This window comes from Nomascus leucogenys, chromosome 7b, assembly GCF_006542625.1.
Source record: "Nomascus leucogenys isolate Asia chromosome 7b, Asia_NLE_v1, whole genome shotgun sequence".
Lineage (NCBI taxonomy): Eukaryota > Metazoa > Chordata > Mammalia > Primates > Hylobatidae > Nomascus > Nomascus leucogenys.
Window position 1 is genome coordinate 58,671,982 of NC_044387.1, and position 27,191 is coordinate 58,699,172.

Consider the following 27,191-nt stretch of genomic DNA (forward strand, 5'->3'; position numbering starts at 1 on the left):
GTATTTTTAGTAGAGACGGGATTTCACCATCTTGGCTAGGATGGTCTTGATCTCTTGACTTCGTGATCCGCCCGCCTCTGCCTCCCAGAGTGCTGAGATTACAGGCATGAGTCACAGTGCCCAATTTCCATGGGTTTTCAAGAAAAGCTTAAACTTCAGATCACTTCCCTAAAGGAACATACTGAGCATAGCTTGGCTGGTTAGAAATTAAGAAGACTAGCTTGGGCTACATGGTAAGACCCTGCCTCTACAAAAAAAGAAAAAAGTTAGTCGTGTGTGCCTGTAGTTCCATCTACTTGGGAGGCTGAGGTGAACGGATTGCTTGAGCCCAGGAGGTTGAAGCTGCAGTGAGCCACGACTGCACCACTCCAGCCTGGGCGACACAGAGTGAGACCCTGTCTCCAAACAAAATTAGGGTTTCAGAGAGGAAATAAACACAACAATGTCAGTTACTTCATTCACACACTTAGCATATGCAATTTTAATCAACCAAAAGAAAATCCCAAATGTACAAGTGAAAAAAATCCAAACTGTTGACACAGGCCTAACTAATATCAGCTACTTTTATGTACAGCTGTATAAGTTCAAAAAAGCTATCCTATATGTATATACAAAAGTTGTTTATACACAGGTCTGTACATAAGGGTCTATACATTTATTTCCTCAGAACCCTTAGGTGCCACCTCTTGGTGAGGACACCAACACTTCATTCACATATCTTACAAAAAAGAAAGACCATTTCCAGGATTGACAATGTTGTGCATCCTGTATTCAGACAAGGTACACTCCACTCAACTGGTTAAGATCCTTCCATCATAATGCGGACCACACCAGATGCATGGGTTCCACCAAATAGCTTCACACAGAGTGCTCCAAAGTAAAATCCCATAAACCAACCCGAGATGAGGAAGCAGGGTCCTGCCCAGGGTGCCACCACAGGTCTGGGCTTAGTTGAGTCTGCCTGCCCTGATCACTGTCGGTATTCCAATTCATCTACACTGATAACTTTGGCGGGCATGGAGGGCAGGGGTTGCTGTAGCACATCTGAGCCAAACCATTTGGCAAGGCCCACAGGGGAGCTGCTCCTCTGGCTGGGGCGATGCTCCAGCTGGGAGTGCATGTGGGGCAGGCCCGACCGGCTGGGCACGTTCTGAGGGGTTTGAACGCTGACAGCTGCCGCCTGGGAACCAGAGCCTGGAGGATGCAGAACTGTGGAGATAAGAAGGGTTATCATTCACAGCATGAGAAGGAAAGTTTATTAGACCCTGCTTCATTCAAACTCTATCCAAAGAAGTCTTTACTAGAGGATTTTTTCTAGGGCTTCTTTAGAAACTCCTTTGCAAAATACCAACAATGCCAGAAAACAGTACCATGGAAAGCTGAGCTATTCAGAAGCTACCAGTATTGAAAACCCACCCTGGATGACATGACCGCTACTTCTCATGGCAAGTAACCATATCGCAGAAGCAGCAACATTAACTGGTGAGGGGGCATATATCCTGGGCAGGCCGGATGCTGAACCTCTGTTGGATTCTCAGCCCTCTCTCCTAACAGGCAAAGGAAAAAGAAAGCCAGAGCACACTTGGCTTTTCCCACTGACTTTGCAGGAACAGTAATCCCAAATTGCATAGAGGTCAATATACTTCATCTTATTATCTGGTTACACTTTGTCCCAAACCTAGAACAAGTTAAAGAATGAAAATGTTAACTCATCTCCACTGGAAACTAGTCCTAAAAGCTTCAAGACTCCCTATGTCTGTCCCAAACTCACCTGTCACATTCCTGAACCTACCTGAGCGCTGTAGCTGCTGTTGCACCATTGCCAGATGCAGAGGTGTTCCAGGACGAGGGTTTAAGAGAGGGTGACTAGCAGCAGGTAAAGGGTAAAAGGGCTGACCCAGGATGGGGCCAGATATTCCCTGTAAATGAGTCAAGTCCATCCCAGGAGGAAGCACACCTGTTGAGCAGAAAAAGCAAGCAGCTGAGTAGTCTTAACGTTACCTGGAAATTTTCCAGCTTCACTGTACAGTTTTGCTGATCTGGAAGTTTGTTAAGAATGACGGGCTCTGCGCAGTGGCTCACATCTGTAATCCCAGCACTTTGGGAGGCCAAAGCAGGCGGACCACGAGGTCAGGAGTTCAAGACCAGCATGGCAAACATGGTTAAACCCTGTCTCTACTAAAAATACAAAAATTAGCCAGGTGTAGTGGCAGGTGCCTGTAATCCCAGCTACTCGGAAGGCTGAGGCAGGGACCTAGAACTCGGGAGGCAGAGGTTGCCGTGAGCAGAGATCATGCCACTGCACTCCAGCCTGGGCGACAGAGCAAGACTCTGACTCAAAAAAAAAAAAACATGAAGAATCCTCTGGCTCATGCCAGTAATCCTGACACTTTCGGAGGCCAAGGTGGGTGGATTGCCTGAGCTTTGGAGTTTGAGACCAGCCTGGGCAACACGGTGAAACCCTGTCTCTACTAAAATACAAAATAAATTATCTGGGTGTGGCAGCGTGCACCTGTAGTCCCAGCTCCTCGGGAGGCTGAGACAGGAGAATTGCTTGAACCCAGGAGGCAGAGGTTGCAGTGAGCTGAGATCGCGCCACTGCACTCCAGCCGGGGAGACAGAGTGAGACTTCTGTCTCTACAAAAAAAAAAAAAAAAAAAAAAAAAAAGAAGAATCTTCAAGCTAGGTTCCTAATCTTTTAAAGGACTAGGGGATTGACTGGATTGGGCCCACTGCCTGCCAGTTAGATGGGAAAATCTAGTAACATCTTTCTAGGGATGGAAATCTCCCACATTATAGCACTTCACACCAGTGCCAACAATTGTCCTCTAGGCCCACAAACTGACGACACCCAAGTCAGGCTGGAAACTCACCAGTTTGGAGCAAACTTGGAAGATGCTGTGGATGTACTCCCTGGGCCAGCATCCTCTGTACCAACCCTGGGTGAAGCTGGTGAGCAGGCCTAACCATAGGGACATGGGAGACAAGGGGAACTTGGTGGACAGGGCGGAGAAAAGGTGTTGTAGGAACTGGGGATGCTAAGGTGGGTGTTTTTCTCCCAGTTGCTTTAGGTCGATAATCTTGTTCTTTGGTGTAACGGTTGGTCTGGGACAGTGGGGTGGAACACGAAGACCTCTGTAATGCTGACAGTTTTGGATTTGTAGTGGGAGAAGAGTCTCGATCGGCACTGGGTACAGAGCTGGATGACAGGAGGTTTTCTGTGAGGAACCAAACAAAAAATATTTTGGTAAGCCTCTCCCAAACACTTGTGGCCTCCCACTGGTCTAATAAATCTCATTTCTTAAGGTCTCAATTCTTATCTCATACCCTTAACAAGTTTAGAGGACTACACGGTAGGAACCATCATTTGCTTCATAAACAGGACCAGAAGATGGATTGTTGGGCACCATTCTCTACACAAATGGCTGTGGCCTAGATTATGCAAGTCCAGCACAACAGAAAATCTAAACGGCAATTAGAGTCTGGTCAAAGAACCCAAACTGTCTTAATAGTACCAACAAGATTTCCTCCCCACCACCCACCCCAAGCCTTCTCAAACACAGGCAAAAATCTCTCAGATCTATACTTTAACACCTGTGCAAACCCTAATTTGGAATCTGCATGTTACCACGTCCGTCAAATCTCTACTGTGCAACTCCTAAAAGCCTCTCACATAAGGACAGTTAAGTCTCCACAGGCCGGACATAATCTTTCAGAAGTAAAACTAGCTGAATTATATTAATTTGCCAAATAAGTATACTAATTATTCAACTTGGAAGCCTAACTAAGGATTCTAAACTAACACTCATTCTACCCGTCTGGTAGTAGTACTCTTAGATTGGTCAAATTTCAAGCAACCAAGCAACTGTAGGCTGGCCCAATTCTTCTCACTGTCACGCAGAACCTTCTCACTGACACAGAACCATAGTCCAGAGAAGCTAGTGGCCTTGCCCAGGGCTTTGCATAGAATATCAGACTGGTCAGCGCTCAGGCCCATGTTCATCACATACTTTCGTGAGCAGTGCCCTTAACAGCTCTGCAGTACCTTCACTGGCCTTCTGAGTATCCTCTTTACTGTCACCAAGAGCTGCTTTTCCAGATGCTGGCTCCTCCTTGCTTTTCTCTTTGCTCTCATACATCTTACGAATCACTGAGGTAGGGGTAAAGGAAGGAGAAAGCTGCAGAGAAAAACAATTGGCATTAGCACATTCTCTAAGTGCCTTTCTCTAATACTAAGCCAGGATTAACTTGTCAAGATACTCAACAAAGAGTCCCCACATTGGTAGCACAGGCCAACTGTAGTATTCTGTTCTGTAGCTGCTGTAGGAAAAACAGAATGGGGCAAATAGGCAGTGTCCCAAGTACATTATCCCTTGCTTACAACTGTGTGATAATGGGGACATGCCTGTGCAGCCTCTGCGTCACATATTTCCCAGCCTGGGATTAGGCTGGCAAGAAAAGAACATGGCCAGAAATATAACTTGGAGCAACAGACCTTCCTTCTGCGAAAGGACATTTCAAGGATAACGTCAAAACCAAAATTACTCCATACTCCTAATATTTACCTTTTTAACTTGGCTACCAGGAAAGTCAAATTTATCTCAATAGTCTCAGCCATCAGGATTAATCATTTGGAGTCATTTCTTACTGCTTCACTGTTTCTACCTTGGTGATTTTATTATGCATTTGCCTTTTCTCACCAAACAACCCCACATCTTTAATGGCAGGAGACAGGGCATAACTTATAAACAAAAAAGTTCTTTCCAAACCCTGCTGCCTTCAAGGTCACTGGTGCAAAGACCCACGTGGGGTTCTGAAGCACACAGCAAAGTTATTTTTTCCTTCTCTATCAGCTTTGATTGGAATGATAAAGATTTGTGGGGAATGAAACTTTTTTTTTTTTTTGAGACAGGGACTCACTAGGGAGGACAGTGGCACAATCTTGGCTCACTGCAACCTCTGCCTCCTGGACTCAAGGGATCCTCCCACCTCGGCCTCCCGAGTATAGCTGGGACCACAGATGTGCACCACCATGCCCAACTAATTTTTTGTATTAGGGGTAGAGACAGGGTCTCACTAGGTTGCCCAGTCTGGTCTTGAACTCCTGAACTCAAACAATCTACCTCCCTCGGCCTCTGAAAGTCCTGGGATTACAGGTGTGAGCCACCACACCCAGCTGGAATGAAACATTTTTTAAAGTAATGATAGTTATAAAACTAGACTTGTCACTGCATATAAGCAAACCCTTCTGTTCCAGCCTTAGAACTATCACTGAGACCTGAAGTGGTGAATCCAAATTTGTGAACTCCCCTGCAAGTTTCAGTAGACTCCCCACTGTCTGACCCAGTCACCTCTGTCCACTTCACCTCCTGTCTCTATCGTCCTCCTGTCTCTCCACACCTGGTTCATTTCTTTGAACATACTATATCACCTCATGTGCCCTGGCCCATGATCATCTCTGCTGGAGCATATTTTCCCCAATATAGGGACTTCATTAAAATCCTAAGACTTAAGACTATGTCCTAAAAGGGAAAGACCTAATAGACAGGTACGAAAGACTACTAGGTCAGTTATTTCCATGGAAGGAACTCAAGGACATTTAGGGCACACAGTGGTACAACCCAAGCACAACCAAACAGGGAGAAGCCTTAAAGTCCTTCACAGTTACTAAAGGTCACTGACCATGCTTGTGATGGAGGCAGCAGGGGCAGGGGAAGAGGAATTCCCTCGATGCACTGGTGCTGGTGACTTGGTCACTCGCTGTTGCCTGTGAACAAACCAATTATCAGCATGAACCCCAATCTGCTTAACTTCAAGTCTTAAAACCATGTAATACTCAAGACCAGCCTAGAAATTTTAACATCCCCTTTCCCTTATCCAATTCAATTTCCCAAGCATTTAGGCCTAACATACACAAAAGCACATGCTAAGCTCTGAGGGAAGACGAAAGCAAAATGAAACACGGTCCCAGTCTTGTGAGAGCTCTCAGTCTAGTGGGGGAGACAATCACCTAGAGCAAACCAAGGCACGTAGATATTAGGCACCAACAAAGTACAATGGGAAAATGGAGGGGTTAGAAGGAATAACAAGGCACTGCAGGGATGCTTCCTGGGGAAGAAGCTGCATTCCACTGGGTGCGATCAACAAGAAGCTGGAGAACAACAGTTCAGGTAGACGGAACAGGTATAGGAACTTGGGAGGGCCTTGGGAGTTGTAGGGTTATCCAGAGCTGGTGTATAGTTTACTGCAGACTACACCAGTGAGGTGCGCTAGGGAGGGCCTTCATTCTTGGGCTGCCTGTGCTTCACTGGGCAGGGAGCAGCAATAATTAGCACAATGTCTGGCATAGAACTGATGCTGTGTGTGACACTCGTTCAAATCAAATACAGAATCAAGAGTTTCAGCTATTTTAGGACCACTCTTGGTCTACACAAGATTGATCTCAGGCCTCAAAGGTCAAGGCCCAAGTATAGTTACTGACCTGAAGTTCTCTGAATCACAGATAGATGGAAAACCTAAATTCATGGCTTCTTTATAGTTAGTACTCCGTTGCTGCCATGCTGTGACTGTGTGTATGACAACATGGGCAGACAGATCAGTACTATTCTGAGTGACTAAAAAATGAACCCCAAACTTGAGGGTCCCACATGACCTATCATTCCTTCTGGTAAACATATTTGAGCACCTGCTACAGACACTGTTCCAGGTTCTTGGAATACAGCAGTGAATAAAAGAAAAATAATCTCTGGCCTCATGGAGGTTACATTCTTGGGGCTGCAGGATGGAGTGGGGTTACTACAGGCAGGGAGACAAACAATAAATAGTATGCTAGACAGTGATGAATACAATTAAAAAAAGCAAGGTAAGGGGAAAGGCATGTTTGTTGGAGGGACACAACTGTACACAGGGAGGACCTAAGAAACTGATGCTGATCCAAAACATGAAGGCTAGACTGACACTGACTCAAATATGCTTGCTAGTTTTGAGTAAACCATGTTTTAAAAACCTGTTTTCTGTATCTGTAAAATGCAGTTACGTACCCCCCCCCATCTACCTCACAGGGTTGATATGAAGATCATATAAAAATTCTGGGCCAGGTGTGGTGGCTCATACCTATAATCCCAGCACTTTGGGGACTGAAGCAGGTGAATCACTTGAGGCCAGGAATTCAAGTCTGGCCAATATAGCAAAACCCCATCTCTACTAAAAATATAAAAAACTAGCCAGGTGTGGTGGCACACTCCTGTAATCCTAGCTACTCGGGAGGCTGAGGCATGAGAACTGCTTGAACCCAGGAGGAGGAGGTTGCAGTGAGCCAAGATTGTGCCACTGCATTCCATCCTGGGCAACAGATCAAGAGATTGTCTCCAAAAAAAAAAAAATTAAAAGTACTCTGAAAGTCACAAATCACGTCAATGAATACTAGGTAACTGCATTATGCTATAGACAGAAAGCACGTGAGAGGAGTTCAGCAGACCAGTCTGGAGCTCTCTGTTTCGGTGGAAGGGTGCTATAAATAGGATGTGCTTGTGTAAGGGTATCTCCTGGTCTCAGTGTCTTCTGAAAGGGTTAACAGGTAAAACCAGCTGAAGCAAAACACTGAGGCACTGTGGTAGTAACTTTAAGAATCACATCAAAACATTAAGTACCAAGTATTTTAAGGGTAGACTAAACTATAGTGTTCAGGGATGTGTATTTTGATGATAAATTATTTATTTTTAATTAAGGTAGTGATTACTTTTTTTTTTTCTTCCTGAGATGGAGTCTTTCTCTGTCCCCCAGGCTGGAGTGCAGTGGCGCGATCTCGGCTCACTGCAAGCTCCGCCTCCCGGGTAAGGTAGTGATTACTTTTAAAGGCTGGACAGTGGAGAGTTCTGAGGAGGAAAAGGGGTATTACTGGCACAGGGCACATGCAGGCCCTCTGAGTAGTTAACAAGGAAGTTTGCCTTATAATAAGCTACACATTTGTTTTATATAGTTTTGTCTATTTTACAATAAAATAATATTGCCACTCCTTTCCCTTTTCTTCCCAACTTATGATTAATTTCATTTTACCATTTGTTGCAACTATCAAAAAAGAGGAGAGTGAACTCAGTAATCTACTTGTTAACAGCTCTGATCAACAAACCTGTCAGCTCTGGCCAAAAACTGCTGATGTAGCAAACCTGCATCAAGGGAGTTTGATAAGAACATTGAATCTGTGGGGAAAGGAGTAAGGAGCTATGCTAGTTTCATTTGTAAAAATGAATTGTTAACTGGTAGAAACATCCTAAGGTTTTAAAATATATTTACTCATAACAATCTCGTGAGGTAAATTAGGCGAGCAGCATCCCTTCCATATGGCTAATTAGCAAACTCAAAGAAAAAAAGTAATTTATAAATCAAGAACGGAAATAAAACCATATAGAATGAAAGCCCTATGCCTTGCAGTAGAATGTAATCATATTTCCTCTATTTAATCTATTTCTTCTATTGATTTGGATTGCAATGGAATTTCTACCACATACTGAACAACATACCACAGTATGTACAACAGAATTATACTGCAGATAAGTAATTTATTAGTTTCAGGAAAACTTATCCGTAAATCTCCACATGAGCAGGATTAGTAATTTACCTGTTTCTGAATCCATCTCTGGTTCTGTCCACCTGTGGTTTGCCAAAACCAGGCTGGTAGAAGTTTGCTGCCTGTACAGCAAGGTCATGTGGCAAGGCCAGCCCTTCTAAAGCTGCCTGTTGCAACTCCAGCTGGCTCATCTGCTGAAAAGGAGAGGGGAGGGTCAGGAGAAGAGTAAGGACACCATACTTTCTAAAAAGGTTTCTCTTCACTCTTAGAAAGGTATGTTAACCAGAAGCTGAGAAAAATTAGATACTGCAAACCTGACTAAATTGTGCTGCCACCGCAGTGAACAAGATTAACAATTTAAGTATTACTTGAATTATTCAGCAAATTGTCTAACCTTCACTGAGCTTGAAATATAGATCAAAACCATTTCTTTGTTTTAGAGACAGAGTCTCACTCTGCCATCTAGGCTGGAGTACAGTGGCACCATTATAGCTCACTGCAGTCTCAAACTCTTGGGCTCAAGCAATTCTCCTGCCTCAGCCTCCTGTGTAGCTGGGACTACAGATGCATGCTGCTATACCTGGCTCATTTTTTAAATTTACTTTTGGGCTCAAGTGATCCTCCTGCCTCCGCCTCCCAAAGTGCTGGGATTACAGGCATGAGCCGCCATGCCTGGCCTCAAAACCATTTTTAAGAATCACAACAATTCAGCTCTCCACTCCCCATGCACCAAGAGGGTGAAGGGCAAGCAAGAGATGAGTTTGAGAAAGAGCTCAGCCTGACCTGGGCCGTGATGGGGCTCATGGGTTTGCGCATGCCTTGGAATGGATCTCCGAGTAGCTGCTGTGGTCCTGGTGTGAAACCTGTCAGGAAAGTTAGTCTCAGTGAGTACCAAGATGGTAATGTGTGCATCAGGGAGGCATTTTCATTAATGCATGCCATTTCTTGCTGAACGCCATCTCTTGGAAAGCACTGATTTATTGGGCTGACAGATGTCCTTCTCCCTCTGGACCTCAACCAGAGCACTGTCCAAATTGCTTCTCAACTAAGCCATCAGCTTTGCTCCTTTTAAAGCCAAGACCTCTCTCTGGGAGAGAAGAGCTTTTCTAGCCAGCAATTTGTCCCGTTATCACTAAGCCAGTTGGTATTAAAGCAGACACCATTGTTCTGAGAGTACACATTCTCTCCATTCTATCTGTTTGACTGTGGACAGATTTCAGAAAATGCCTCTCAAGGTTTGTCTGGCAGGAGCCAGAGTGGCCAGTAGCCTAAAGTGGCCTAGGATGGCGGGAACACTACGACATTCCATGTAATTACTTTGCTAAGACACTTTCTGGAACTTTTCTTTCAGTCACATTCTGAATTAGCCATAAGACTTAACAGCGGATTGTCTATCAAAACTCAATAGCTTCATAGATAACCACTACACTGACTTCTACTATATCAAAGAAAAACATAAGAAGCCAAATTAACTTTTTTTGGATTGAATTCCCAAAATAAGGAATAAGACTAAAGAGCTGGATCAAAGTTAGATTTATTTCAATAAAAAAAAATCTATAAAATGAACATATTCACCTGGAAGAGCAGCTGGTATCTTCCACGTTTGCTCCCCCATCCCCCAAAAGTATATTTATTTATTTTTTTGAGACAGAGTCTCGCTCTGTCGCCCAGGCTCGAGTGCAGTGGCGTGATCTTGGCTCACTGCAACCTCCGCCTCTCAGATTCAAGCGATTCTCCTGTCTCAGCCTCCCGCGTAGCTGGGATTACAGGTATGCACCACCATGCCTGGCTATTTTTGTATTTTTAGTAGAGATGGGGTTTCACCATGTTGGCCAGGCTGGTCTCAAACTTCTGACCTCAGGTGATCTGCCCACCTCAGCCTCCCAGAGTGCTGGAATTACAGGCATGAGCTACCGCGCCTGGCCATAAATTCCTATTTCTTTTTGACAATTATGTATATTTACCAATTGGTGATGGTATTCTTGGGCGAAGGTAGTCAGCTGAGGCTGCTCGAGTTTGAAACACCTGTGACAAGGGAGGAGAGGGTGCTCTTTGGCCCAGTAAAGATGTTGTAGGCTCCAAGCTCCCCATAAGGCCACTCAGAAGATTGGAAGAAGCAGGTCTCTGAATTGGTTGACCCAAAAGTTCCTAAAGGCACAAAAGCCAAATCCCTGTGAACTTAGTTATTCCTTCTACTCAGAGGCTGTGAATTATGGATTAACTTTTGAGAGCCACAAGATGGATCTCCCTCATGCTCAACTGAAGGACTTGGATGTGTACATGCAACACATTTATCTGAATGTTCAGCTAGGAACATATGCTCTAAGTTAGTGCTATAAATAGAGGTTCCTTTTTTTTTTTTTTGAGACAGAGTCTCACTCTATCACCCAGGCTGGAGTGCCGTGACATGATCTCGGCTCACCACAACCTCTGCCTACCGGGTTCAAGCGATTCTCACGCCTCAGCCTCCCAAGGAGCTGGGATTACAGGCATGTGCCACCACACCAGGCTAAATTTTGTATTTTTAGTAGAGTCAAGGTTTCACCATGTTGGCCAGGCTGGTCTCAAACTCCTGACCTCAGGTGATCCGCCCACCTCAGCCTCCCAAAGTGTTGAGATTATAGGAGTGAGCCACCGTGCCTCGCTAGATACTTTTAAGTTCCACAGAAACTGCAAAGCAAACTAGAAGTCAAGGCTTAGTTTGTCAACTTTTTTAGCCACCCCCTATCCCCTGCCCATTGAGATTAACAGCAACACCAAACTATGTCAGGCAACAATATCACATCTCTGATTGCCAGGCAACATAGATCATTTTCTAAGGCCCAAAGTTGGACCACTAAGCAAAACTGGTTCAGAAGACTACTGTTCAAGACTCCAAGGCCGCAGTATAAGATTGTGAAGTACCTGCAGGATGTTCTTAGGGACAGGCTGGCCTGGAATCTCAGCAGGGGACATCAAATGGCTTTCAAGGTTTCGCTAAAAGAGTCAAAAGAAAACTGGTTTTAACTTTCTTAACTCACTTAACTTGCAGATTGACTGGGGACCACAAGAAAGCATAAAATACTCCTAGGGAGTTAATAGCAGAATGATACTCAAGTCACAGAAAACTTAGACCAATGTGTTCCGCTCTCATCACACAGGTCCCAAAGATCTGGGGATGGAAAGACTGTTCGCATGTACAGGCAAAGTCCCCTCAAGAGATCCTCACTATGCTAACCCTAAGTCCATTTCCCTGTTTCTAACACTGTGACCAAAAGGGGGAAAAATGGTGAAACCAGGAACACTTACTTGAGATAACTCTTGCTAACCATTACCTTTAACAAGATTTATTGGAGATACATACACACACATACATTTATATATACACACATACATATATACATACATATATATATATACACATATACATATACACACATACACATACATATATATACATATACACATACATATACACACACACACACACACACACACACACACACACACACAAAATTCTGAGACAGGGTCTTGTTCTGTTGCCCAGTCTGGAGTGCAGTGGTGCAATCATGGCATGCTGCAGCCTTGACCTCTCAGGCACAAGCGATCCTCGCATCTCAGCCTCTTGAATAGCTGGGACTACAGGTGTATGCCACCACACCCAACTACTTTTTATATTTTTTGTAGAGATGGGGTTTTGCCATGTGGCTCAGGCTGGTCTTGAACTCCTGGGCTCAAGCAATCCTCTGGCCTTGGCCTCCCAAAGTGCTGGCTAAATTATAGATGTGACCCACCACACCCAGCCTATGCATATGGTTTTAAAATCCTAGTAAACAACATGCAGGTAGGTTTGGCCAAAATTGTTATATTTCAGAGTTTCATATTTCAGGAAATTTAAGCTTTATTATTTTATTTTTTGAGACAGAGTCTTGCTCTGTCACCAGGCTAGAGTGCAACGGCGCGATCTCGGCTCACTGCAACCTCTGCCTCTAGGGTTCAAGCAATTCTCCTGCCTCAGCCTCCTGAGTAACTGGGACTACAGGCGCATGCCACCACGCTCAGCTAATTTTTTTTTTTTTTTTTTTTTCCGTAGAGACGGGGTTTCACCATGTTGGACAGGATGGGCTCGATCTCCTGACCTCGTGATATGCCCACCTCGGCCTCCCAAAGTACTGGGATTACAGGCGTGAGCCACCGCACCCAGCAACTTTATTATTTTTTAAACGAGCTGTTCCAAAATGGGTATCACATACAGGGCAAAATTCAAATCCTCCACTCTTAAAGCAGTAGTGGTTACTTTTTTTTTTTTTTGGTGGGGGGACAGGTCTATGTTCTCCAGGCTGGCCTTGAACTTCTGGGTTCAAGCAACCCTCCCACCTTGGCCTCCCACATAGCTGGAACTATAGGTGTACACCAGCAGGCCTGGCCAGTGGTTACATTTTGTGCATCCAACCTGGAGTCCCCTCCTGCATTTCAGGACATCCCTATGCCCATTTAGCTCTGTGTGAAGTGCTTTCTCTGGTATAGTTTCCCTTCCACTAGATGGAGCTGTCAAAGTCCAAAGCAGTGTCTAGACATGACAAATAGCCCAAGAATACCCAACTATTTTATTGATTTTGGAACTGGGACTAAACGCAGATGATTTTATAAGTAATCTCTTTAAGAGTCATTTACTTCCATCTAATAAAAACAAATAGACTAACTTTATACTGCATGGCTTATTATACTTGGAGGATAGAATCTATAATTTAAAACAGAATTTAGATTGAACCAGCATGTATTATTTTTGGATGAACCAATATGACAACCTAAATGGATGGAGGCAGATCAGAAATAGTATACAAAACATACACAGCAGTAGTAATTAAAGACACTGAATTCAAAAAGTAAACCATGACTTAACAACATGCAAATTGAGCAATATTTTGGGATAACACCTGCTATTCTTATTCCATTACTTTCCTTGTTGCATTCTTTCCTGTTAGCTGAGTTTGTCTTAGCCTTTGCCTAGCCACTTGAATGTGTCATCCATCCATTTGGCAGATGTTTGAGGCTCATTTGCTCAGCTAAAACCAGATATACTTCAGAGTACTAAAACCCCAACATCAAACCAATTGTCCTTACAACTCAAGAGTAAATTGTGTTAATATCAAATCCGAGAATCGTATCTGCAATAAAATGTGGAAAAACATCAGGTAAACTGCTGAATCCCCCCTTCCATATTTTTAGTTGCTCACACCAAAAGAAGCAAGCTAATTACAAGATATGAACCACACCATTGCAGTCAGCACCCAGTCACCAAGACACAAAGGTAACAAGAAAGGAAAATAGGATAGTCTACCATCTTTCAGTCTGGTCTTCATCTGAAAGCATTTGTATCTAATAATTCTTTGTATAAAAGTAACTCTAAAGCAGTTTACAGGGACATTCTCCTGCAACTGGTATGGTGTGGTCAGATACAAAGAAGTCAGTCTACCTATCTGAGGTGCCTGCTTTCAAGGGTAGGTCAGTCCTGGCACTAAGGAATAATGGAACCTCTGTCTGTCCTATTGGTCAGATAAGGAATGCTAAAAGTCAGTTGCTTTCTTTTGGTATAAGATATAATGATTCAAACAGCTATTGCTACTTGCATCTTGGCTAACTGGTAAGTTCCCAGGCAAGCAGGGAACAGGAAAAAAAGAGGGAAAACTCAATTTGGTAAATTTGCTATAACTTAGCAACTAGAATAAGTCCATGTTTATGTTTTTATTATTCATATCTACCCTGCTTCCACATTAGTAAGTATCAAGAGATAGTGATATTAACACACAGGCTATGGGTGAGAACTACCCTCTCAAAATTGTTAGGACAAAGAACCAGTATATTATAAATACTTGCATTTACAAGGTGATATGCAGTTGTGTCACCTCGTAACCTAACCTCATGCCTACAAGTTTTTTTTTTTTTTTTTTTTTTTAATTTATTTATTTTTGAGACGGAGTCTCGCTCTGTCACCCAGGCTGGAGTGCAGTGGCGTGATCTTGGCTCACTGCAAACTCCACCACCCGGGTTCATACCATTCTCCTGCCTCAGCCTCCGGAGTAGCTGGGACTACAGGCGCCTGCCACCGCGCCCGGCTAATTTTTTGTATTTTTAGTAGAGACGGGGTTTCACCGTGGTCTCGATCTCCTGACCTCATGATCCACCCGCCTCGGCCTCCCAAAGTGCTGGGATTACAGGCGTGAGCCACTGTGCCCAGCCCCATCTTAGATACTTTACAAATGATTTGTATGACTGCAAGAATGCAGGTAATCCCTGGTATCTGGGAATAATTAGAAGATGTGAATAAAGATTTTACTATACAAATATGGTAAAGAATATGAACTTAAGTAGCTGAATAACAAGAAAATTTTCTCTGGAGTTCATCCAAAAAGATAGTTTTATACCTCATTTTAGCAGTGACTTAAAGTTATACAGGCATTACCATAAGACTGAATCTTTTAATCTTTATACTGTCACCCACAATACATATAAATTAACCACAAGCCTGCTTTTTCCTGTAACAAACAGCATATCAACAATTAAGGAACACACAAAAGCATCAAGGACCAAATGACTACTAAAGAATTTCCAACTTACTCAGAATACCTTTTTAAAAATCCTTTTATTGTGGCGGGAAAAAGAAGAAAAAAAAAAAAGGAGAAAAGGGTGGGGTTTGTGTCAGATACTTACGCTGACTTTGGGCTGAGAAGGCAAAGTTCCACTTGCCTTCATTGTGCTCACTAGCTTGTTGAACGCAGTCATGTCTCCGTCTTTCTTGAGTTGTCGATTGTTGGTTACAGCACTCAAGGTCTCTTCTAGGTGTTCTGCCATGAAGGGAGTTGAATTCTTCACTTGCTGGTCAACCTTCAAGCCCTTCAGACCTGCTTCTACCTCCTCCACTGAAAGCACAACCCCTGAATGTGCTGAGAAGTTGAGAACGTCCAGGTTAAATCAAGCAAAGAGATATCTGGTAGGAATTCTCTTTGGCTAGTATGACAGGTAAGATGAAAATAATTTATTTCAAAATTGAGATGAGACTGTCAGAAAAGACACCAAAAATAAACAAATTAATAACACTTAAAATCAAATCGTGTACTAAGAGATGGCATAAACTAAACCTAAAATGTTTAGATGCTAGAAACTGGGGGACCACAACTATGAGGTGCTATGCTTTGAAACTTGACAAGCTCCTGCTGTGCATCCTGCAGAAGGGTATGAGTCTTCTGGGAGACTTGTTACCTGGGACAAGAATCCCAGATAGCCCAACACTGCCAAGATTGCTACCTGCACTGTGGTCGTTATATCACTAAGTTTTTATGTTGAGGATTTATAGCCTAAGCAAGAACATGGAAGACTGGGACAGATTTGTGAGGAAATGGTAAGTTATGCTCTGGAGGAATACAGCATTCGCTGGAGTTTGTTTTCAACATTCACTGGATTATTACAACCAGACCCTAGGTAAGAACATATAGGAAAAGTTCTCATAGGGCTCATGACCCACTGTGAGATTCTCAAAGAGGTGGTATTGTTTGATAAAATGAGTTTTTAAAAAAGAACATTAAACAAAAACCCAATATATATTTGACTTTTTATGAAACAGAGGTATGTTAGACCCAACTGCCTGAAGACTGAACATCTAGACTTTTTCAGATATCTAAAACAGATATTCATTAACACTTACAGCTTTCTTTAAGTTTTTCTTTATTTGCAGAAAGGCTGGAAAGAAGAGGTTTCAAATCCACTTTGGCTTTCTGTAGCATTTCTAAAATATCCACTTTATTTTCAGTATGGTCTTCCAATGGTATAGGAGCAAAGTAATTCCCCGAGTTCTGTCCAGGAGAGAGGATGGCTTGCTCCAGACCTGATATTGCAAATAAACACACTCAAAATTAATCTGTTCCAGTAAAGAAACATGCCTTCAACAGTATTTTTCTTTCTTTCTGTTTCTTTTTTTTTCTTTGAGATAGAGTTTTGCTCTTTTCGCCCAGGCTGGGGTGCAGTGGCGCAATCTTGGCTCACTGCAACCTCCGCCTGCCGGTTTCAAGTGATTCTCCTGCCTCAGCCTCCTGAGTAGCTGGGACTACAGACGCCTGCCACCACGCCCGGCTGATTTTTGTATTTTTAGTAGAGATGGGGGTTTCACCATGTTGGCCAGGCTGGTCTCAAACTCCTAACCTTGTGATCCGCCTGCCTTGGCCTCCCAAAGTGCTGGGATTACAGGCGTGAGCCACTGCACCTGGCCCCTTCAACGATATTAAAAGGACATAAATTGAAGGCTTTTCAGTTGTCCAGAGACCCTTTGACCCTAATCGACTCCTGACTAATGAAGACAGAATGAACCATATCAGGGGAAAATCCCAGGTTTACCTTCAAGGGCAGAATCTGAAGCCATTTTACCTGCAAGTCTCTCTAGCTCTTCATGTGGTGTTGACCCAAGACTGCTGGATCGGCTTCCTGATCTGCTTGGGTTAGAGAACCACCTACTGAACCGACTGGCAGAGACTGACCCTTCTCCCAAAACATCTTCTATCATCTGAAGAAAAAGACAATAAAAACTAATAGTTTCTAGATGAAAAAGGACAAGAAGATTTAAATCTTATGAAAGGGTCACTTACTTTGAAACTTCCTTTGATGCTTGTGACCTGAAGATAAACACTCTCAGAACCCAGGAATTTGAACATCTTTTTCTTCCTCCATCCTGGGTAATTTCTGAATAACCCAAACTTGAGTATAACCAACTATCTACTTTCCTTTTTTATTTTTTATTATTATTATTATTATTTTTTGAGACGGAGTCTCGCACTGTCGCCCAGGCTGGAGTGCAGTGGCATGATCTCGGCTCACTGCAAGCTCCGCCTCCCGGGTTCACACCATTCTCCTGCCTCAGCCTCCTGAGTAGCTGGGACTACAGGCACCCGCCACCACGCCTGGCTAATTTTTTGTATTTTTAGTAGAGACGGGGTTTCACCCTGTTAGCCAGGATGGTCTAGATCTCCTGACCTTGTGATCCGCCCACCTTGGCCTCCCAAAGTGCTGGGATTACAGGCATGAGCCACCACACCCGGCCTACTATTTTTTTTTAAGACAGTCTCGCTCTGTTGCCCAGGCTGAAGTGCAGGGGTGCAATCTTGGCTCACTGCAACCTCTGCCTCCCAGGTTCAAGTGATTCTCATGCCTCAAGCTCTCGAGTAGCTGAGACTACAGGCATACGCCACCACGTGCCTGGCTATTTTTAATTTTATTTTTAGTAGAGATGGGTTTTTACCATGTTGGCCAGGCTTGTCTCGAACTCCTGACCTCAAATGATCCACCTGCCTTGGCCTCCCAAAGTGCTGGGATTACAGGCATGAACCACCACGCCTAGCCTACTTTCTAAGAATATAAGCAAAGCCTCTATGCTACAAAAAGTTTTTCGGGTTTCTATCCTTTGCCTCAGGAGTAAATCCATGTACTACCAAATGTTCTCAGAGAACAGTGTCAATGCCACAGCATTCCACTGACAGGCTGATGAGTGACCTTCAACTAAATATCAAGTATGGGGAACTGATGAAAGAAAACCATTGCTTCAAACTTAGTGGTTTCAAGGTTGTAATGAACATTATGAAATTCAATCTTGAGAGTTTCAGAAGCCAAAGGCTAAAAAAGTAGAGTTCATAAAGACTGTAATTCCAAGTCAAAGTTTAGAAAAAGTATGATTGTGGGAGATGAAATTTCAGCTGATCTCTAATTTCTGTTTGAGATTAATAGAGAGTTTTCAGGTGTTTTCTGTTTCCAAATCCAACCTCCATAGTTTAGATTTCATAAGGGCAATTAAATAACACACTATGAACAATATATTGCTTTGGTAGAAATCATGAAATAGTGCCAATCTTTCTTAAAAACTAGATTTAAGCATTTAAAAAAATTTTCAATTCAAATTATACCATAAATTCAGTCAAATATCCAAATTGATTTTTTGCAGTACTTATCAATATTTAGAAAAGATAAGGTAGAGCAAACATCTATCCAAAAATCAGACATATCCTTGAAAATAAGTCATATACTTTCACTTCAATCCCACTGATAAACAGAAAACATGATTTTTCAAAAACTAGTACATGGATGACAGAATTAGTGACTGTTTTATTTGAAATCTGGAACCCACAATTTCCAAAGTTAAGCAGTGGAAGCTTAGGTTTATTCTTTGTTCTTATCTGGAAGAATGTTTTCATAATCCATACCCAAACTACGCCACAATATACTTCTTTTGAAGGGATTTTAATTCAAGACCCTAATTATTGTTTCCAGAATTTCTATTTTCAGAGGAATTATCTAGACAATTTCAATCACATTCCACCTGTAGATGCTCATACCTTAAATAATGCTGACTTTTAAGTGCACTAATTATGTATTAAAAGATAAGCATGATACATCACTGTGAAAAATTGGGGAGTGTATCCAAAATATAAGCATCTTAGTGATAAACAGGAATTCTAAAAATAACTTGAAAAAGCCAGGTGCGGTGGCTCACGCCTGTAATCCCAGCACTTTGGGAGGCCAAGGTGGGTGGATCACCTGAGGTCAGGAGTTCAAGACCAGCATGGCCAACTTGGTGAAACCCCATCTCTACTAAAAATACAAACATTAGCTGGGTGTGGTGGTGGGCAACTGTAATCCCAGCTACTCAGGAGGCTGAGGCAGGAGAATCACTTGAACCCAGGAGGCGGAGGTTGCAGTGAGCCAAGATCACACCATTGCACTCCAGCCTGAGAGACAGAGTGAGACTTCCTCTCAAAAACAAAAAACAAAAAAAACACAAAAAACTGAAGAACATAATTAAAAATGTTTCAATGTTGAAAAGAGTTTGAAATTTACAAGTAGCAAAAATAATAGCTTTGCATTTTAACTCCTTTTATTTCCTCCATTATGATCATGCTGCATAAGAAAAAAAAAGAAGACACAAAGAAAGAACATGAGAAAGCAAAGGAGATTAATACAAAGTATCTGGACATCCTCTAAAGATATTAAAGTAAGTGTTGAAAGTCACTTCCGTATTTTGTCTAGTAACCAATTTTGCTTCTGTTAGAGAAGCAAAACTTTTATTATAGTTCAAGCATAAGAAGTAGAAACAAGTCGTTTTTACACATATTTAGTGGAAATACTAATTTCAAGAAACTAAAGCATCTTAAACATGAAAAGGTTAAAACTAAAGTTTATCTAGTCAGTCATTTTTACCACACAGCAAAACAGGACATTCTATAGCAGGGCCTCCCTCACGTACCTTGCTAGAGGAAGTAAGGACCTGGACCCATATCTCTGCCTTCTTGGTCAGGGTACCTCTGCTACATCATTGTCAACCATCAGCTGATTGAGAAAAGGAGCCTGGGAACTGCAATCTGTGTTTCAGCTGCCCTTATTAGAGTAGATTTTTAATACCGTTTTTAAGGTAACCTATATGGCTATTAGTCTGATCCTTCAAGCTAGGTCATTTAGACAAGTCACATCCTTGGATTCATAATATCCTGCTAATCAAACAGATTCCGTGGAATATTTTTGCTCTTTTACAGTTACTTGGTTGTACTGATCAATGCTTTTTATTACTTTCCATTTTTACAGTAATTTTTATATTTCATATTTGTTTCACTAGTTTCTGTTTGGATTTCTAGTGAATTCATTTAAGGTTATACATTTTCTTCTGCACATACTTTTCTGATCACCAAGGTCTTTCTATGTCATCTTCCTGTTAATCACTCTAAAACATTCAGTATTTCCAATTTGATTTCATTCAATGTAGTTACGCGTCTATCATGTGTCATGCACTGTAGTAAGAATACCATATTTAAAAAAACATTTTTACTTATTTAAATTTGCAAGTATTCCAAATGTTTAGTTTGTATACATTTTTCTGGCTTTTAATTTGTCAATTTCTAAGTGAATATAGTCCACAAATACATGTGTATGTGCGTGTGTATTTTTGATCCTTGTGTTTCCTCGGTTTGAAAGTAAGCTCTACGAGGATGGGAACTTTATTTTGTTTACTACCATAGCCTTAGTTCCTAGAACACTGTCCAGAGGTTAGAATTACTCAATAATTTGTTTTGAGACAGGGTCTTGTTCTGTCGCCCAGGCTGGAGTACAGTGGTGTGATCATTGCTTGCTGTAGCGTCAAACACCTGGGCTCAGCCTCCTGAATAGCTAGGACTACAGGCGCATGCCACCACACCCAGCTAATTTTTATTTATTTATTTTTTTGTAGCAGGGCCTCACAAGCTAGTCTCAAACTCCTGGCCTCAAGTGATCCTACTGCCTCAGCCTTTGATAAATATTTCTAAATAAAACGAACCAATGCGTTATTTGAGATTTCCTCTGTAGCCTAGTAATTTGGTTAAGTTATATAAAAGATAGTGTATTCTCACTTTTGTTATAAAGTTCTGTTTATATTTATTAACACCCAACATTTGTAGAGCTTACTAAGCATAGAATACTGGCCTTTTTTTTTTTTTTTTTTTTTTTTTTGAGACGGAGTCTCACTCTGTTACCCAGGCTGGAGTGCAGTGGTATGATCTTGGCTCACTGCAAGCTCCGCCTCCCGGGTTCACACCATTCTCCTGCCTCAGCCTCCTGAGTAGCTGGGACTACAGGCGCCTGTCACCACACCAGGCTAATTTTTTCGTATTTTTAGTAGAGACAGGGTTTCACCGTGTTAGCCAGGATGGTCTCGATCTCCTGACCTCGTGATCTGCCCACGATCAGCTCCCAAAGTGCTGGGATTACAGGCATGAACCACCGCGCCTGGCCTCCAATACTGTCTTAAGCACTTTACATACTTGTCAATTGATATTCATATCCTTTACAGCCTTTCTTATTTTTCCCAATTGACTTGTAATTTTCTGAGTACTTTGTATTAGAGTTCAGTTGGTTATATAACACAGAGCACCTGTTTTTATTGACCTCAGTTTTGCTTTTTAGTGGATTATAGAATATATAATTTAACAGCACCTCCATGGAAAACATGGAGACAGAGTTAATGGCTTAGTTCTGACTGCTTAGCATTAACCACGTTTTGGTTCAGGATAAGGGCCAGAGGACAAAACAGTGCTCAGTTGCTATTCCTACCTTTATGCTTCAGAGGTTGTATATTTGGGGGAGTTCAGAGCAGAAACTCATTACTGGAACTGTATCAGTTTTCACCAATTATTGGCTGTGTGACTTTGGGCAAGTTATCTAAATTCTATGCCTGTTTCCTCATCTGTAAATGGAAATAGTAATCTAATTTATAAGGGATTTGTGAAGATTAGATAACTTACTCTATATAAAGCCTGCAACAATCAGCACTATATGCATGTTACCTGTTATTAAAAGTTTAGGTTTAGGCCAGGCGCAGTGGCTCATGCCTGTAATTCCAGCACTTTGGGAGGCCGAGGCGGGCAGATCACTGGAGGTCAAGAGTTCGAGACCAGCCTGGGCAACACGGTAAAACCCTGTCTCTACTAAAAATACAAAAGTTAGCTGGGCATGGTGGTGTGTGTCTGTAATCCCAGCTACTCAGGAGGCTGAGGCACAAGAATCGCTTTAACCCGGGAGGTAGAGCTTGTAGTGAGTCGAGATCACATCACTGCACTCCAGCCTGGGTAACAGAGTGAGACTGTCTCAAAACAAACAAACAAAAAAAGATTTCCATCTCTCTTCTAAGAGAATGAAAAAAGAAAAAGTTACTAAACAGTTGATGTGGAAAAAAAAATACTATGCCCTCAGAAGTTAAGAATTTGAAAGGGCCACTCAGTTTTTAGATCAACTAAATTAAGCTTGCATCTGGATACAATCCAAAGGACTGGCTAGGAGACTACAGGGGAGGCACCTGGCTAGAAGACTTACAATTAAAATTGCTGCTGGAACTTTAGGAACAAAACCACACAAAGAGTTGCCAACATTGATTTGGAGCCACATTCCATATGCTCCAGCAGTGCTACAGACAAGTGTGGACCATGCTGATCTATATTGAGATAATAAGTGAGAATAAATGCTTAGAAACTGGTCAGGCACGGTGGCTCACACCTGTAGTCCCAGCACTCTGGTAGGCCGAGACGGGTAGATTACTTGAGGTCAGGAGTTTGAGACCAGCCTGGCCAACATGGTGAAACCTCATCTCTACTAAAAATACCAAACTTAGCCAGGTGTGGTGGTGGCGCCTGTAATCCCAGCTACCCGGGAGGCTGAGACGGGAGAATCACTTGAGCCCAGGAGGTGGAGGTTGCAGTGAGCCAAGATTGCGCCACTGCACTGCAGTCTGGGCGACAGAGTGAGACTTTTTCTCAAAAAAAAAACAAACAAAAAAAAAAACAAAACCGGGTGCTGTGGCTCACGCCTGTAATCCTAGCACTTTGGGAGGCCAGGGCAGGTGGATTGCCTGAACTCAGGAGTTTGAGACCAGCCTGGGCAACACGGTGAAACCCCATCTCTACTAAAATACAAAAAATTAGCCGGGCATGGCAGCATGTACCCTAGTCCCAGTTACTTGGGAGGCTCAGATAGGAGAATTGCTTGAACCTGCGAGGCAGAGGTTGCAGTGAGCCAAGATCGCACCACTGTACTCCAGCCTAGGTGACAGAGCAAGACTCCATCTCCAAAAAAGAAAAGAAACTTTTATACCAATTTGGTATTGCCATGACATTGGTACTTTATACTAAAATACTGTTCTTCAATGGAATGGAAATAAAGCCTGGCACCTCATCACAGAAAAATTTAAGAAGACTGCCTAAGAACACATCTGTGGCCCTGTACCTATCAGTACTATGCAGTGCCTGCTCACTTATTCCTGGTGGCAATCTTATGGGTGTAGGAGAGCAGGCAATGACAACAGAGACAGGCCAATGTTGCCTGCTCTGCTGTGCTCAGCTTTGTCTGCTCATACAATAATCAAATAAGGATAAGGAGTAGATACTAATTCATAAATGCTGATGGGGCAGGAGCAAGGGTGGGTAGCAAAAGCTTTAGGGAGAGCTTACTACTATTTTTAAAGTCCAGAAAGACTGGACCTCAAGAGTTTAACAGCAATACTGAAAGTATTACAAGTTCCTTTTCATTAAAGGATTTTGGAACCATCACATCGAAAAAGTATTGCCTAACCAGGCAGCCTCCCCAAGGAATGTAGATCAGTGTGACAACAATTGTCAGTTATAAAAAGCCACCTTCACAGTAAGTCTACAACAAACAACTACAACAAACAACTAAAAGGAGACAATGTAAACATCTAAAGAATTTGTATGCTGTGTGTGGTGGCTCACGCCTGTAATCCCAGCACTTTGGGAGGCCAAGACCGGGGGATCACAAGGTCAGGAGTTCAAGACCTGCCCGACCAACATAGTGAAACCCCATCTCTACTAAAAATACAAAAGTTAGCCGGGCATGGTGGCACACACCTGTGATCCCAACTACTCGGGAGGCTTAGGCAGGAGAATCGCTTGAACCCAGGAGACAGAGGTTGCAATGAGCCAAGATTGCGCCACTGCACTTCAGCCTGGGTGACAGAGTAAGATTCTGACTCAAAAAAAAAAAAAAAAAAAAAAAAAAAAAGAATTTTTAGTCCAACACCACCAGCTTAAAAAAGAGTTAACTGGTACAAAAATCTCGTATTATCCGTTAAGCCTCTCAAAACAAAGCCAACAAAAATTTAAATATGTAAGAATAAAAGCCAAAAACCCCAAAAGCATCTAGCAAAACAACACTTTCAAAAAGATGTCTTAAATACTCAGGTCAAATTTAACCACACATTTTTAAGTGTGCTGCTACACTCACCGAAGCCAAGCATGGCACCTTATCAAGGTTAAAGAACTCATTAAAGTCAAAGTCTCCTGGGGACTGCTCAGGCAAGACGGCATCCCTTGGCACTTCCTGATCAGCCGCAGGCTCCTGTGCAAGGATGACCTCCACTTCATCCTCTTCCGCCACTCCTCCATTGCACTCTACTATACCTGAAAGCAAAACCAGGACAAAAACCATCTGATAAGTAAACCACTCCAGTGTCCCTCTGTGGCTTCAGCCATCAATACACATGTAGAAGAGCCACACATGACTTAAAAAGCAGACTTCTTGTGCAGGTACGGTACTTGCAAGAATGAAACAGTCCCCCTTCTACGGGAGGCAGAAGAGGAAAAAAGCCTTAATAAAGCCAGAACACCAACAGGATGGGGGGAAGATTATGATTTCCTTCCTGAGAACTTCATATTTTCCATAGTGGAGGGGTTTTTTTTTTTTTGTTTTTGTTTTTGAGATGGGGGGGTCTTGCTCTGTTGCACAGGCTGGAGAGTAGTGGCACGATCACAGCTCACTGTAGTCTCTACCTCCTGGGCTCAGGTGATCCTCTCACCTCCTGGGCTCAGGTGATCCTCCTGCCTTAGCCTCCAGAGTATCTGGGACCACAGGTGCACACCACCATCACCATGCCTGGATAATTTTTTAATTTTTTTTTTTTTTTTTTTTTTTTTTTGAGATGGAGTCTTGCTCTGTGCCCCAGGCTGGAGTGCAGTGGCACGATCTTGGCTCACTGCAAGCTCCGCCTCCTGGGTTCACACCATTCTCCTGCCTCAGCCTCCCAAGTAGTTGGGACTACAGGTGCCCGCCAACACGCCCGGCTAATTTTTTGTATTTTTAGTAGAGACGGGGTTTCACCGTGTTAGCCAGGATGGTCTCGATCTCCTGACCTCATGATCCGACCGCCTTGGCCTTCCAAGTGCTGGGATTACAGGCTTGAGCCACCGCGCCCGGCCAATTTTTTAATTTTTTGTAGAGACTGAGTCTCACTAAATTGCACAGCCTGGACTTAAACTCCTGACCTCAAGTGATCCTCCTGCCTCGGCCTCCCAAAGTGCTAGGATTACAGTAGTGAGCCACTGTGTCCAGCATCATGCCTAGTTCTTTTTCTAGTGATAATTTTTTTTTTTTTTTAAGGATAGTCTTTTCAAGTCTCTTACTGCTTAAAAATGGAACCAAATTAATTTAGCTCTCCTTCTGACCATGCACCTGTAGCACCAGTTTCAGTCAGGGCTCAGCAACCTAAGGTATTTATGAGAAACCTGGCATGAGGGGCAATTTTCACTTGCCTACAGGTTGGTTGTTGTAGCTCATCCTTCAAGGCAAAATTCAAATGTGACCTTCTCTGGGAAGCTTGCCCCGCCTACCCATTTTTGCCCTACCCAGTAAAATTAATTGCTACCTTCTCTATAATCCTTGTGTCATCTCTGAGTACTTATCACACTGTATAATAGTAACTCTCTCTGAGGGTAGGGAACCTGGTCCAACCAGCTTTGTCTTACTCTGTAGTGCCAGGTATACTCTATAATGTTCAGTTGTTTTTAGGATAGGGAGATAAAGTGAAACTGCCAGATGCTAACATTTAAGGCATCTGACATCTTAGTTTTTAATGTTTTTATTTATTTTAAATACATAGCAAGGGCAACCTAGAGACATTCTGTAGTTATCTAATGGGATAAACCAAGACCCCTGGATTCTACTCCAGGCTCTGCCATAAAATCCATCCCTTCTCTCCAGGTCTCAATCTCTCTCTGCATCTGTAAAATAAGGAGGTGCCACTACCAATCTATCTTACTCCTGGCTCCTGCACTTGATACAAGAATGGTTGAAATTCAGATCTCACCTCACTTAAGAAAAACATAATTTTTTCTCACCAGAAGCCTAATCTTTATTGTTAAAGTGGTGCTTTTTGGGTGCTGCTTTAATTAAGAATGAGACAAAGACATATCTCAAAGCCAATTTAATAGCAAAGTCTTCCAAGTTACCTGTCAATTTCTTACATTATCCTAGGGAAGAGTGTGTGATAGCACAAAGATAATGGTAATATGTACTATATTTTCAAGACTACAAAAGAAGATGAGTATTTTGATTCTCCATTTCCTTCTTCTTTTAAATAAATGCCATCAGCTTATTTCTGCTTATATTTTTCTTCATCAAAATGTTAAGGTGGCATTGATATTTCCCGTATTTATTAAAATAGCTTTCCCAGACCAGGCGCAGTGGTTCACGCCTATAATCCCAGCACTTTGGGAGGCTGAGGCAGGCGGAGTATGAGGTCAGGAGATCGAGACCATCCTGGCTAACACGGTGAAACCCCATCTCTACTAAAAATACAAAAAATTAGCTGGGTGTGGTGGCGCACACCTGTAATCCCAGCCACTCAGGAGGCTGAGGCAGGAGAATCACTTGAACCCGGGAGGCAGAGGTTGCAGTGAGCTGAGATCAGGCCACTGCACTCTAGCCTTGGCGACAGAGCGAGACTCCGTCTCAAAAAAAAAAAAAAAAATAATTAAAAAAATAAAAATAGAGGACTGGCGCAGTGGCTCACACCTGTAATCCCAGCACTTTGGGAGACCAAGGCAGGTGGATCACAAGGTCAGGAGATCGAGACCATCCTGGCTAACACAGTGAAACCCCGTCTCTACTAAAAATACGAAAACAGCCAGGCGTGGTGGCGGCCGCCTGTAGTCCCAGCTACTTGGGAGGCTGAGGCAGGAGAATGGTGTGAACCCAGGAGGCAGAGCTTGCAGTGAGCTGAGATCGTGCCACTGCGCTCCAGCCTGGGCAACAAAGCAAGACTCCGTCTCAAAAAAAAAGCTTTCCCCTTTTGTTGCGT

General features: G+C 42.8%; 1 protein-coding gene across 4 annotated transcripts in view; it reads right to left on the minus strand.

The window, feature by feature from the left end:
- Positions 1–449: 449 nt before the first annotated feature.
- Positions 450–27,191, minus strand: part of EIF4ENIF1 (eukaryotic translation initiation factor 4E nuclear import factor 1) — a 57,492-nt gene continuing 30,750 nt past the window's right edge. For 2 of the 4 annotated variants that reach the window (XM_030816132.1, XM_003258111.3), the window contains exons 7-19: positions 24,341–24,516; positions 16,964–17,099; positions 16,248–16,427; positions 15,257–15,489; positions 11,471–11,542; positions 10,531–10,714; positions 9,350–9,429; positions 8,618–8,757; positions 5,683–5,767; positions 4,046–4,178; positions 2,874–3,218; positions 1,793–1,957; positions 450–1,209 (exon numbers count right to left, since the gene is read on the minus strand). In XM_030816132.1, the coding sequence (XP_030671992.1) occupies positions 971–1,209; positions 1,793–1,957; positions 2,874–3,218; positions 4,046–4,178; positions 5,683–5,767; positions 8,618–8,757; positions 9,350–9,429; positions 10,531–10,714; positions 11,471–11,542; positions 15,257–15,489; positions 16,248–16,427; positions 16,964–17,099; positions 24,341–24,516 (2,168 nt within the window). In that variant the 3' untranslated portion in view covers positions 450–970. Of the gene's footprint in view, positions 1,210–1,792; positions 1,958–2,873; positions 3,219–4,045; positions 4,179–5,682; positions 5,768–8,617; positions 8,761–9,349; positions 9,430–10,530; positions 10,715–11,470; positions 11,543–15,256; positions 15,490–16,247; positions 16,428–16,963; positions 17,100–24,340; positions 24,517–27,191 lie in introns of all 4 variants that reach the window. The other 2 variants (XM_030816131.1, XM_012508141.2) reach the window with 1 other exon arrangement.